The sequence below is a fragment of the Thunnus maccoyii genome, chromosome 3 (assembly GCF_910596095.1).
Source record: "Thunnus maccoyii chromosome 3, fThuMac1.1, whole genome shotgun sequence".
NCBI classification, from domain to species: Eukaryota; Metazoa; Chordata; class Actinopteri; order Scombriformes; family Scombridae; genus Thunnus; species Thunnus maccoyii.
The window spans coordinates 26475229-26489429 of record NC_056535.1 but is presented as its reverse complement, the minus strand read 5'-3'; the positions used below and the strand labels follow the sequence as shown (position 1 = coordinate 26489429).

The window sequence follows — 14201 nt, the reverse complement described above, 5'->3', positions numbered from 1 at the left end:
GTGTGTACAAACGAGTGAAACATGATGAATGCGTTTAAGGAAAGACTTTCTGAAAGTGTGTGCTGTTATCTCCATTTGAATCATAATTGTGTCTCAACTCTCCCCATGATGGAAGACTTTACACCACGCTTTTAATATGTGGGCGTTTGGAACAGCTATAAACACATTTGCCTTCCAGCTTGAATGGACGACACGTCATATGTCCTTGTTTCTTTTAATCAGAGCCCAACCTAGAATGTGATGAAGGTGTTTCTGAAGAAGAGAGTGAAACTTCTCTGACTAAATAAACATTAAACATAAAGAATAAAATAAACATAAGTTCAAGAATCTGACCGAGCATTTAGTCTCAACTTTTAGTATTGAAATTTGTTTTGCCACGCCAGGGGTGTGGCTCTGAGGATGTCAATGTCGGTCTGGTGGTTGGTCAGTCGATCCAACATTTTGGTCTAGACTGAAATATTTCATCAACTACTTGATGGATTGCCATTAAATTTAGCACACGCCTTCATGTCTCCCTCAGGCTGAACTGACATAACTTTGGTTAATCACTTTTTCACCTTTTATCTAGCAGCATTATTAGGTCAACATTTTACTTTGTCCAATTATTTGGTTTATGACAATGTCTATGGCTGTAGACCGTAAGTCTTGTTCTATACATAGTTTTGTTGGTACTCAAAAATTATTGAGGTTTGCAACCCAACACTAGTTGCTGTGGACTTCCAGTATGGCCGCCAAAACGCAGTCCAATGAAAACCATTAGAATTTAAAGAGACTTGATTGAAAATACAGGATTTCAAATGAAATAAAGAATTCAAAAAGTCAGTCCTCTAAGACTAGAGTTACTGATATAGTTTAAAGTTTAACTTCACCTTTAAAATTGACATACTGAGTCTCAAACTGTCGTCTACTACATATTCTAACATCACCACTCTTTAATTTGACATCTTTTGCTGATCAAAGTGGGAAACAAAGTAAAATCTCAAGTCATGGCTACAAAATTTGTGTGCTTGGCACGGATGTAAACACCATTTAGTATTCTGTGTAAATCCAACTTCTCATACTCCAGGGTTAAAAGAATTCAATCAATTCTAGTGTGGAGGACCTCTGTGCTCTCCATTCCAGTTTGTCTGTAATCAATAACCTTTTTTTTCCACTGCCCGGTGCGGAGTGGCAGGGTAGACAGGGTGTTTATTGAAGCCCTTGGTTCAGCTGCTGGAGTCAAAGTGCTCACACACACAGTCCTCAACGGAGGGAAGCTGATACTGGGCAGGAATATCAGTGGGTAAAATGGGAGTGACTCATTCAAAGACTGCAGCTGCTAATAGCCACCAGACACACACACACAGAAAGCCTCTGTTGATGTCTGGCTGTTAGAACTGAGATCCACTGAGAGGAAACACAATCAGTGATGCAGTCAGGTAAAGGCAAACTGCAAAGGCTCAATCAGCAAAGTGAAAACTCTGAGTTTATAATACAGCATGATTTACTAAACTGCAGGTGTCGCAAATATTGCTCTTTCTATGTTGCATAAGCAAGTAATACCTATTAGCAAACACACAAATCACACACAAACACTTTCATACTGAAACAATCCATGCTAAAACAATTAGTAAATTAATCAATTAGTTGAACAGCAAAAACTTAATTGACAACAATTTTTATAATTAAAAAAACTAAACAGCAGGTGTTTGCAGGTGCTTGATAAATTAATTATGAAAATTGACAAAACAATCAAACCTCAATGTCCATTTGTTAACTTTTCTGGAGCTTTTGAACATATCACATGATCTTCATGGAGTCTGCCTAGCTGTTATGGAACCACCTGAAGGACTTCTCTCACCTTGGAAACAGCAGACAACAAAACTATCTCACCTCATTTATTAGCTGTTCTGGAGCTTTCAGTCGTGTAAAATATGGTCTTCATCAGCAGATAGATTGTTGCCCAGTTGTCATGAAATTGTGGATGTTCAAATCTCCACGGTTTCTTTCTTCTTGTCCACGTTGGCTTTAAAGTTGAGTTTCAAAGTTCATTCACGACAACTGTGAGAACTGCATTTCCTGATGAAGATCATTTGATAATATCAAAAGCTCCACAACAGCTAATAAATGGACCTTGAGGCGAGGTGGTTTTGTCAACTGCCTGTTTCCAAGGTCACGTATGAATTCTGAAACTCAACTTTTAAGCTAAAGTGGAAGAAAAGTCCCTTAAGGTGGTTCCTTAACAACTGGGCAGACTCCATGAAGATCATGTGATACGATCAAAAGTTCCAGAAAAGTTAACAAAACTGAGGTTTGATTGTTTTGTCAATTTTGACATTTATCAAGAAAAAAGGCAAAGCACCTGCTGCTTCTCAAATGTGAACAATTGCTGCTTTTGGCTGGTTTCCATCATTGTAAAATTAAACAAACATACACTAAATATACACTAAACAGTTACTCAATTAATCAGGAAAACATTGTCGTTTTCAAATACGCACATACATAGTCCGACATCCTGTACACTCAACACACAGACCCCATCATTGACAGTCACCATGGCAACACCAAGCCCTCTTCGCTCGTCCTCCTTTGGCTCTAAAGCACTTCGCTGACACTATAAATCTGACACGCCCCTGCCTCAGAGAAGCAAAGCAGACCTGCAGCCAACAACCTCTAATAGCCTCTCCTCGTTCCTCTTAAGCTGTGAGATGGCTTTTGTGATGTAGCAGAGATGTCCCGGAGACACAGACTGATTTATTACACTCGGGAATTTGGAAGTATGCACGTCACATGATGCAGATTTACAACTACTTATCCCACATCACTGGCTCAATGAAACTCACTGGCAGTCATACAAGGCTGCTACTGTGATGGCAGTTCACAACCTTTTTGACTTTTGACTCCTTATAATGAAGCTACATCTAGCTACACAGTTCAATTCCTGCCAGGGACCTTTGTTGCATGTCATGCCCAACTCCCATGAAAACCTAAAAGTTTTTGGTATTTCACAAGAACAGAGTACATCGATTAGAGAAATTGTCAAAAAAAGTTTTTAAAAAGTGAATATACAGTAAAATATTAGGACCCATCTATCTGCTTATGAATCTATCATCAGGCAGGGACATGGATGATAGGCTCAGTTTCTGCTCAGGATAAAACAGCTGCACGCCGAGACTGTGTCGGCATGAAGCCGCTCGCTGCTGATCTGCACCGTGCGGCCTGCTGGGGGGATTCTGCTGATTCAGAATCTAAACTCACGGTGCAGCTGAGTCAGAAGGTGAAGACACAAGGGGGGGATTTCTAATCAGCATCTGGGAAGATGTTTCTAGAACAGCTCATACGCAACACAATTCCCACGTATATATACGCAAATACAGTAGATTATTTATATATAGACAATGTATTAAGTTGAAATGATTACTCAATTAACTGCAGAAACAGAACATTTATCAGCACAACTTTTCAGAATCAATTAGTCATTCATGAACCTCAGAGGATGAATCCTTCTGAGGAGCAGGTTGACATTTTAAGTTTTAAGCAAAATGTCTTAACAACTATTGGATGGATTGCCATGAAATTTTGTACAGACATTCATGTTCTCCTCAGGATTAATTGTAAGATCTTAACTTTTTTATCTAGCACCATCATCAAGTCTTGAGTTTTTTAGATTTTAACCAGTACAAAAATGCCAAAATAAATAAATAAATAAATACATTTTTTTTGGTTCCAGCTTCTTGAATATGGATATTTGGTGACTTTCTTAGTCTTCTATGATAGAAAAGTGGATATCTTTGGGATTGTTGATTGGACAAAACAGGCAATAGGCCTATAACACAACCTTAAGTTCTAGGAAAATATGACCAGCATTTTCCACTACTTTCTGAAATTTTATGAACCAAACTATTAATTGATTATGCAAGAAAATCATCTGCAGATTAATTAATAATTAAAATAATCGTTAGTCGCAACCCTAGAAATAAAAAAATATCCAAAAATAAAGCTGTGAGGTGTGAACTCACCAACTTCTAAGCAGAAGGCAGGAGATAAGCCTGAAGCCCCGTTGCTGCAGAACTGAGCGGCTCGCTGATCACTTGTTTATTCAAAGTTTATTAATATTAAATGTGTCGTGTGTCCAAATTGCAGCAAATTCGACACTGCTCAGGACACTGACTTAGCAATACCCCCGCCGAGTGCGAAGCCGATCGGATGAACAGTTCTCAAAATACGCAAAGGACAAACAGACATACATACAGACAGAGAGTTCCTTCCTTTATAGTTAGATGCAGCCTGCCTATTCTTCCAGGATCCCCTGTGAGGATCCGATCTCTGGCTCCAATTACCTTACAGTTCAAGCCAAAGCCAAAGCCAAAGCCCTGTTCTCTTGCCATCCAGACTGTTTGCACCGAGCACGTATGGAGGCAGCCTGATGAGGATCCTTTCCATTTGAATGAGCTACATTTTTGACTTGAGTGTTTTTCCGTAAATGTTACATTCATTAGTTTTCAACAGATCTCAGAGGCAGACTAATAAATAACTTGGAACAAATGTGCTGTGGTAATTCTCGGAGGAAATTAGATAAAATTAAACTTTTAATTACATTGATCCAACCCCAGACATAGATGGAAAAGCTTTGGATGTCTGAGGCCATGTCCTTGGTTACAAAGGCAAAAGGGACTCATAGAAAAGAATAAGCAAGATTAATTGCTTTCTTTCAATCATATAACATCAGACGGGGATCGTGAGCACCAGATGTGACATGCCAAGCTTGTAAGTACAAATGGAGATTGGAAGCAAACAGTGACATTTATGCCCACTGGGAATAACATACAAAGAAAGAAAAAGGCAACTTAGGACTTCGCCTAATTAATTACATTAGCAATGACCCTTCATCTGTCATCTGTGCTACAGAAATGGGGAGGAGTTGAACCAGGCGCTGCAAATCAAATGAGTGTCCCTAATTTGTCACATGAATTAATCCAGTTAGGCACTCACTCAAACAAAAGCACTTTAACATGTGTGCAGACTGAAACACATACATCCAATCATGCCTCTCTCTCTATGACTGACCCTTAGTTATGATTATTTCCATGATGTAAAACACTGAACATTTACAATTAATGAAATGATTTCCTCATAACAAACAGTGTAGGAGGCAGAGGATTCCTACTCAGAGTGACATAAAATGTACTTGAGCAGGGAGACTATGTGTTTTCTCCTGCATATGGGAAGCTGAAAATTACAGCAAAGACTACAAAAACAATAAAGTGACTTTGAAGGGGTACTCTAACAATATGGTAAACTGCACTTCCACCAAGATGGAAGACTTGGTAGAGATATCCTGATCTTTAGTCCCTACAGTATAAAGCAAGCTCCAAAAACTGGACCTAACACTTCCCATAATGCAACTCAATAGCCTGTTTCGCTTTCTTTCACACTCAACACCTCCAGTTTGTGACACAGGCTTTCTGTTATAAATGTGTAGTCTCCAAACCTCTCAGATGGTATTATCAGGGTTATTTTCTAAGACTTGACAAAGCTCCTGCAGAGCCACATTATGCAATTATTTTCACAGGTTGAGCAGTACTCCTCATATGACAAGTAAACAGATCTTTGTTGTGTCAAATCAGTGGAGGAACCACACAATGTTGTTTTTCTTAAATAAACTGACTTGCATATATGGCATAAAACACCAAACTTTTGGTATAAATGGTATTTGCTTAAAGGATAAGGCCGGCGATTTTCTATATGTTTCTTATTGTCAACAACTCTGATGGGAAAAACCAAACCAACAATGAATTGATCCTACCTACAAGTAGCCTATTGTGTGTGTATCCAAATCCTGATATATCGTATTCTTCTCTGTGCCGTAGACCTCCATTGTTGTCCAAAAACACGGACATCAAAAACACGTCAATGAACCTCATTGTTGTACCGGGTAACGTGTAGATATGTAATGATTAGTCAGTTAGTTGTTTGACATAAAATGAATCGGCAACTATATTGATAATTGAATAATCATTCAAGTCATTTTTAAGCGAAAATGCCCAAAATTTGCTGGTTCTCAGATGTGATGATTTGATGCTTAAGTGTCTCCCCCATAATTGTACAGGCCTGGTGGGCCACCAGGCCAACGAGAGGCCCCACCGGGCCAAAAAAATCTTTTCTTTACTGCTAAAATAACGCAAAACATCCATTCATTCAGAAATCAATAATCATTTGCATTTGGGAGCCTCTGTGCGGCACTGTTCTGAGTCAACCTCTGTGTCGTTGCCTGGGAAACTCTCGACGTGATGCGAGTGCCTCGTCTCTTTAGGGTTTTTTCGGTGCGTACCACCAGGCCTGAAAAAAATTCTAGGGGAAACACTGATGCTTTTCTTTGTTATACATGATAGTAAATCGATTTGTTAATCGTGAATAGTTAATTGATTTGACTGTAAAATATTAATAGTTTAAAAATTGCCTGTTACAATTTTCCAGAGTCAAAATTGATTTCTTCAAATGTCTTATTTTGTCCAACCAACAGTGCAAAACCCAAAGATGTTTAGTTTACTATCATGTATGTCAAAGAAAAGCATCAAATTGTCACATTTGAGAAGCTGAAACCAGCAAATTTTTTGGCATTTTTGATTAAAAAAATGATTAGCCTATTATTAAAATAGTTGATTAATTTCTGTTGCTCAATTAATTGACTACTCATTGCAGATCTACATGTTACCCAGTGCAACGTTAAAGCTCAATGACATGTTTTTTAAAGTTTTTTTGACAACAACAGAGGTCTACGGCACAGAGGGACACGATTTCAGGCTTTGGATACACACACAATACTTTAAGTAGGATGAGTTCATTGTTGGTTTGGCTCTGCGCATGAGATTTGTTGACAATAAGAAAACTATAGAAAATCAGCCTTATCCTTTTATATCTTTGTACAGCCATTTCCAGGTATCACAGGGTGGCCGGCAGCCTGTTGGTGTATAACATGCAACAGTCCATCAGTGATCAGACTGAGTTCAGAACCGTGGACAGAGCTCAGTCAGGGATGTGAGGCTGCGTTCAGATGGAGGTCAGTCACATCAGCTCTGACCTGAGAGCTTCTACCAGCTGCTCTCCAATAATAAATCAAAGAAATGTGGTGTTCTGGAGGAAGCACAGGCTTTTTTTTTTTTTTTTTTTTTTTTTTTGACTTTAGACATCCTTCCCAGCCCTCTGCTGCTGCAGCCTGCACAGCCTGCTGGCTCTCCGCTCCTCACTGCATGTTCATCTACATAACAACTCCTAAAAAATGTTCACAGATGTCTTTTCTTATATCACACTAAACGTATTTACACGCTGATTCATTCTGATTTTAAATAAGTGTCGTGAAGCAGGAGTAAATTATAGTCTGGCAGCGGTTCAAGTTATCTCCCGCACTTCAACACAAACTGCAGGTTTGACAGAAAGGCTATAGCGATTAAATTTACAGACTTTCCCTTTAAAAAAAACCCAATTCACTTTTAATACTGAGAGCTTTACACTGGTTGGTAAATGCCTGTTCTCGCCGTCAGCAGATGTAACGGTTCAGCCAAATATTAGCTTTAAATTAAGCTACTTTATGTACAACAAACCTAAGCTAGCTGTTGGTAACTGATATTTGGTTGCAGTATATCAAAAATAAACATACCGACACGAGATTATAATCCAGCTCCTTTGTATATTTTTTAAATGTAATCACTGTCTTCATTAACAGGGTCTGCCTCCGTTGTGTCGCCGGTAAGTATATCGCTGAAAGGAGCCGTCAGATGGGGGATGGTCCGGGAGACGAGACTGTTTTTTTTTTCCTAGGACGGTGAAGTCATAGCCCGCCCTGCTCTGCCTCTGATTGGTTTACCCGGAAGTTCTTGCCTTAACTCTAACCAATCATACTCCTCATGCCTAAACCTAACCAACCCAACCAACACAGGCAACGAGTACTAGCCAATCAGAAGCAGAGTAGAGCGGGTCATTCCGTCGCTATCCTAGGAAATAAATTAGGGTCCGCCAGTCGCTGTCAAGACAACCATAATGAGCGGTTCTTCTTCCGGGAAGCGCTTTTTAAAAATTTTACATACTACATTTAAACATTTCAGAACCACACATGTAACCATGAGACAAGTCGTATCAAGCAATTAAATGTACAAAAATGAAAGAAAATAAAACACACAAAACTGAACTGAAGAATTTTACATATGGGTGAGGTGAGTGAAATGAACTCATGATTAGACAGATGACAGAAAAAAGAAAGGAAATTATGGTGACAGTACAGGTTAGCTATCCATGCTATAATCAGAACACCCACTGTAAAGACAGCTAATAGCAGCTATCTTAGATGTTTAAATGTATCTGATAATATTCTCAGTCATGCAGGTCACGGTTATCTAAGGAGGGTTGAATCGAAGGCAACTGGACTTGGTTGTAAAATCATTTACAAGTAAGGTTGTCAAAATTATCGATACTTTGATACTTTTTCGATATCGAGTGTTTAAAACAATACGATACAAGTATCCAAAATACCGAAACTATTAAAAAAACAGATATACAATCAGATTTTCAACCCAAGGCTGCACAGATGAAACAATGGGGAAGAAAAATAAACTAGTCCTCAACTTGTGGCTGTTATTCTCTCTAGCAACAAATCTACCATGTAACTGGTGGGTCATGTGGTGCTTAGCCAGGGCAAATTTCATTAAAAAAAAAAGATCCTATATTGTGTGCCTAGGACTTTTTTTTTCTTTTTGAGAGAGGTATTGAGTATCACTATTATTGTATCAAAGTTTAAAATTCTGGTATCATGACAGCCTTAATAGGAAGTCTGTTAAGATGAAAATATTGGTCAATTAATCATGTCTTAAAGTGAAAATTAATCACCAGCCATTTTGATAACTGATTAATTACTTAAGTCAGCTATCAAGCAAAAATGTCAGTCATTCTCTGGTTTCAGCTTTTCATATGTGAGAATTTGCTGCTTCTTTTCTTTTTGTTTTATATAATTGAAAATTGAGTGTTTGGGCCTGTTGGTCAGACAGCAATTTGAAGATGTCACTATTTTCTGACATTATGTAGCTTAAAATAATAATTTTTGCTTCTGAATTGACTAACTGTACAGCTTAATCAAAGATGAAAATAATGGTTAGACTCAACTGGTGTTCACTCAGTGTTTTTTGCTGTCAGTATATTTAAGCTGATCCTCTGCATCCTGCTGTTTGTTACTAGGAAATCATCTCATTTCTGATCCCATCAGGGGATCATTTGGATGTAGGCAATGGTTAAGGAATATATATCAGTATATACCGGTATTGTGTAGATTATACAGGTATGAATATTTAGCATACGAAAGTGGGCCAGTTCAGGCAATGATGCAGCACCGCTGGCCTTCTTCTTCTGGCCTGGACAAAATGGATGTGAGCCTGAAATGACCCACATGTAAAATAGCAAATACGGCCCAAATATCCCATATCAAATGTGGGCCTTTTTTGTTAAAGATGTGGTGCTCTCAGGTATGTGTATTGTGGATGTGGGCCAGTTCTGGTTTATCTGATTTGTTCTTGGTTGACATACGGATTGCTTGTGGCCCACATTTGGAAAACAGGAGCAGACTGCCCAAGTGCCATCATTCCATGTGGTATGTGGGCCGGATGAAAGTGCCGAAAGTGTCAGGTGTGGGCCGGATCTGGGCCACATTAATTTTGCTATCTGGGTGAGAAGCACTCAGTGCATGTAATTTCTTTTGTTGTAAAGCACTTTAAGCTGCATTTTTTTGTATGACAGGTGCTATAAAAATGAAGTTATCTATCTATCTATCTATCTATCTATCTATCTATCTATCTATCTATCTATCTATCAGCCAAAACGTTGATATTTTTATTTGTAAATATACAATATATATATTATGTGAATTACACATACAATTAAAAAAACTAAAAACAAAACAAACAAACAAACAAAAAAAAAAATAATAAAACAACTCTTTAAAATAACTTGGTGTTTGTTATTTGCTAGTGTCACCGTGCTGGTGTTCCACTCCGCATCAGCAGGGGGCGGCACATCTCCGGCAGCCTCGGGGCGAGAGGATAAACCTTCCCGAACAACGACAGCCGTTCCTTCCGGCTCCGGTCCCCTAACAAGTGGAAAGGTAAAGAAATTACCAGCGTAGTAATCTAAATATATCTTCAGCATCTCTCGTGCTATTAAACACCAATGTTTGATTTTTGGTAGATGTTACTATCATAATGAGATACGTGAGCGTATTTTAGCCGTTAACGGTGTATAATCGCTGATATTAGACTTAGAAGTGGGGAAGTAACCCCGGCTCTGATGCTCATGAACGGCTGCCATTTTTCCTCTGTATCCTCCAGGCCGCGTTTCAGAAATGTTAGAGTTAAACGTGTCTACCAAGTGTTGTGAACATTTAAAAAACATAATGTGTCGGTTTATAACATCTCCAGCAAAACACATTTCCTACTGCAGAGATTCAGTTTCATCTGAAATGGCTAAGTGGGCTAACCGGCTAGCTAGCTAGCTATCATGCTACCGTTGGCTGTCATGCATTTGTATTAATTATCAACTCGTCGTTTAACACAGATGCTGATGCCCAAGAAGAATCGCATTGCTATCTATGAGCTCCTCTTCAAGGAGGGAGTCATGGTGGCCAAGAAAGATGTCCACCTGGCCAAGCATCCCGAGCTTGCTGACAAGAATGTGCCCAACCTTCATGTGATGAAAGCGATGCAGGTGAGAAACTGTGTGATGAGAGATTAACAGTGATATTCAGGGGGCTAAAACACCGGCCAGTATAGTATATTAAGTGTTTGGTTTCCTTTATCTATTCAGGTGAACTTGATGTTGTTGATGAAAATTGAAACCAGTTTTTCTTGCCATATTAATTTCTCCTGTTCATGCTGGCTATTAGAAGATACCTGCATAATTAAATTAGTTAAATCAAGTAGATTTGGCTCATTGTTAGTCCTTTTAGTGCCAAAGTTCCTCTTTTTATTACTACCACCGCAGCTCAACAGGGAAAGTGTTTGAAGAAACAGGAAGAGGAGATTTGATGCTAAAAAAGACTATAAATGTGGCAGATATCCATTTCATACAACAAACTCTGAAACATCATATAAACTTCAAATAAACTCTTACATGCATTTTTAGTCAAAATGACTGTGTGGACACATTGTGGATTTTTGCCCTCATCACTTACATTCAAAGCACATTTGAAGGAGATCTTTTAATAGCCAGTATGAACAGGAGGAATGATGACAGCGTAGAAAACCTCTTTCAGTGTACATATGGGCACCTGACTGCTGTTTAAAGACAGACTTGAAAAAATTGTGAACCTATTCTTTAAGTTTCTATTCTGTCAAAGCAGTGGTTCCCAAACTGCAGGAGGTCCTCACATGACCTGGGAGGAAAATGTGGCATGGAACTTAAATTAAATGAGCTATTCATTTAGAAACAAAACACATGTAAGAGCGCACTAATGCTGGACATGGCTGTCAAGATGGATTGCCAGATTTATTAGGACAGTGAAACAATGTGTGAAGTATGACATGGACACATGGGCAGGGAGAAACAGGTGATGCTCATCAAGCAAAAGCAAGAGTCTAATCAAAAATATTATGAGTACTGCCTCCATTGTATTGAGAGCCATGTGTGTTTTATGTTAAAACTTTGGCAGCTTGTATAGTTTAACTTGTATTTTTAAATTTGCACAACGAAATCTAATGAAGAATATACCTAATTAAAAAGTGCATGTTCTTGTGTCATTTCAGTGAAACTCAACTGGACACCTTATGTCACCAGTTATAAATGAAAAGATTCATTTACCATCTGTTTGCTCACACCAAATGATTTGGTGTTTTATTTGTCTACATGATGTGATAACTGTGTGACGTCTGTGCTTTTCCCTTCAGTCCTTGAAGTCCTGTGGGTACGTCAAGGAGCAATTTGCCTGGCGTCACTTCTACTGGTACCTCACCAACGAAGGTATCCAGTATCTGAGAGACTTCCTCCACCTTCCCTCCGAGATTGTGCCCGCCACCCTGCGTCGCCAGACCCGCCCTGAGACCGCAAGGCCCAGGCCCAAGGGTAAGCGCTCTGATATACCGCTGACATGTTTTTACCAACAACTACTTTGTTTTCAGTTGGAACGTAAATTATTTCTCAAATCCCACAGTGTGCAGAATACGGGTAGAAAAAAACAAGTGTACAAATATCGCTTTCTAAAGCCAGTATCAAGCGATACCATGAATGTGTCTCAATGTGTTTCTGCTTTTTAGTTTTTAAAGGACATCAAATTATTTTCCAGGATTAAATCTAGCACTGATGGTTAATTTTGGGACCTGCCTGACAGACATGTAGTCATTAGGTATTGATGTAAACCTGCTGAGTGGACGCATTCCACTGAGCTTAACATCAGAGGCTGCAGCCATGTCTGTGTTATGAGTTCAGCGCCACGTCTGGATAGTTTCCAGCTCTGTATTAGCTGGAGATGATATATAACTTCTGTACAGGATTGAAAAATGCAAATCCAGCCACCAGTCAAGTCTCTTAACAATTTCTGCTGATTAAATAGGTAGGGCAGGATGTAAGATGAAAATCACAAGCTACATAACCATCCTCCCTAAACAGTACATCACAATGTCATGTTTAATCTAGCTCAAGATGTTGGATTACATGATAAAGGAAACTAAATAAGCTGTTGGTTTGAGTCCTCTGATTCTTGACAGTCATTTGATACTTTCCTAGCATCTTTCTCTTTGGGGGTTTATTCAAGCTACAGTATTGATTACACTGCAGAGTCTTTGATTTAAAGCTGAAATGTGGTCCTGCAGCATCAGACACTCTATTCAGAACAACTGAGGCTTAAAATTATTAAACATCTAACATGAAACTGGGATAGCTGAGAACATCCCCAGGAAATGTAGTGCTACAAGACAAAATGGTGACTGTCTGCTGCAGCAACACATTCTGCATTTATCTTTCCCTCAAAAAAAAAAAAAGGTCATGAATAATCTGTTTATAAAGGAGTCCCGGAGGCCACATTTTAAAAAGCATACTGCTCCCCTATCTAACATATTTAGTAAGACCCCTAAACAAAAGAGCAGAACAACTCTAAAATTTAAAGTACGCAGAATTTCCTGTTATGACTTCATGCTTTTTGTTAAGCAAAATAATCTTTTAACTGATGTGGAAATTGAGCTGAATGTTTTTTTGTTTTTATTTCTGCAGGAATGGAAGGAGAGAGGCCCGCCCGCCTTAACCGTGGAGAGGCCGACAGAGACGCATACAGGCGATCTGCTGCACCCCGTATGTATAGAGCTACTAATACTAGTCACTGAACTGCTTATGTGGTTTTGTGATGTGTAAATGTTTAAAATGAGCTTCATGCAGTATTAAGGATCCAAGGTGGAAAGCTGACAATTGATTCTTGAGATTATAAAACAGGAGAATTAATTGATGTAACCTGGAAAGAAAACATTTTAAATACAATTACACACATTTTAAAGGAAAGTTTATAATAAGTTTTAGCATAAGTTATTGAATTTTATGTGTGTCTAACAGCCTTTTGTGGCCAATGTTTTTGAAGTTAAAAATATAATTGTTGTTAACCAACTTCCATTTGTAATTTTTCCTTCAGCTGGTGCTGACAAGAAAGCAGAGGCCGGTGCCGGAGCTGCCACAGAGTTCCAGTTCGTAAGTACAGCTGACACTTTTACTTTGTATTATTTTTGTAAATTTTATTTTTGCAGCTATGCAAATGTCATTGATGACAAAAGCAAACCACTGGTCTTTATTTGAATCTGAATCTTTATTTTTTTTTCCCCGATAATGACAAATAATCTTGAGCAACGATACAATAAATGCTCAACATTCCTCCTTGAAACATTGTTAGTGTGTGGGTGCGGTTACACACTGGTTTCAGTAAGGATTGCCAAGCTAAATTTAGTTTGTATATTGCAGTCATAAAAACTTACTACTCGGGTTGACTGATGTATTGACAAAACTCTTCCTGTTTTACAGAGGGGTGGCTTTGGACGCGGCAGAGGACAGCAGCCTCAGTAAATTTTACAATCTCTTTCTGTACAATAAAGAAAATCAAAATACAACATGTCCACTTCTAGTTTTATTTGTTAATGGCATGTGACTTTTTTTGTGTGTGTGTATTATGATTTTAAAAATGAACAATTGGTGTGTTCTAGTAGCACACGTGT

At 38.6% G+C, this 14201-nt stretch overlaps 2 protein-coding genes across 3 annotated transcripts in view; one reads left to right on the top strand and one right to left on the bottom strand.

Annotated features, from left to right (window-relative positions):
- Positions 1-7883, bottom strand: part of pacsin1b (protein kinase C and casein kinase substrate in neurons 1b) — a 30877-nt gene extending 22994 nt beyond the window's left edge. For both annotated transcript variants that reach the window (XM_042405507.1, XM_042405506.1), the window contains exon 1: positions 7637-7883. The gene's annotated coding sequence lies outside the window, so the exon portion shown is untranslated. The remainder of the gene's footprint in view (positions 1-7636) is intronic.
- Positions 7884-10016: 2133 nt separating this feature from the next.
- On the top strand, positions 10017-14096 carry rps10 (ribosomal protein S10). Its single transcript, XM_042405508.1, has 6 exons — positions 10017-10123; positions 10573-10722; positions 11901-12075; positions 13219-13296; positions 13628-13683; positions 14011-14096. The coding sequence occupies exons 2-6, from the start codon at positions 10573-10575 to the stop codon at positions 14050-14052; spliced, it is 501 nt and encodes a 166-aa protein (XP_042261442.1). The 5' UTR covers positions 10017-10123; the 3' UTR covers positions 14053-14096.
- Positions 14097-14201: the final 105 nt, after the last annotated feature.

Excerpts from the sequence above, each read along its gene's own strand:
- rps10 (XM_042405508.1), top strand. The coding sequence starts at position 10,573 with ATGCTGATGCCCAAGAAGAATCGCATTGCTATCTATGAGCTCCTCTTC. Across the intron at positions 10,723-11,900 it reads ATGTGATGAAAGCGATGCAG|TCCTTGAAGTCCTGTGGGTA; the intron begins GTGAGAAACTGT and ends TTTTCCCTTCAG. Across the intron at positions 13,684-14,010 it reads CTGCCACAGAGTTCCAGTTC|AGGGGTGGCTTTGGACGCGG; the intron begins GTAAGTACAGCT and ends CCTGTTTTACAG.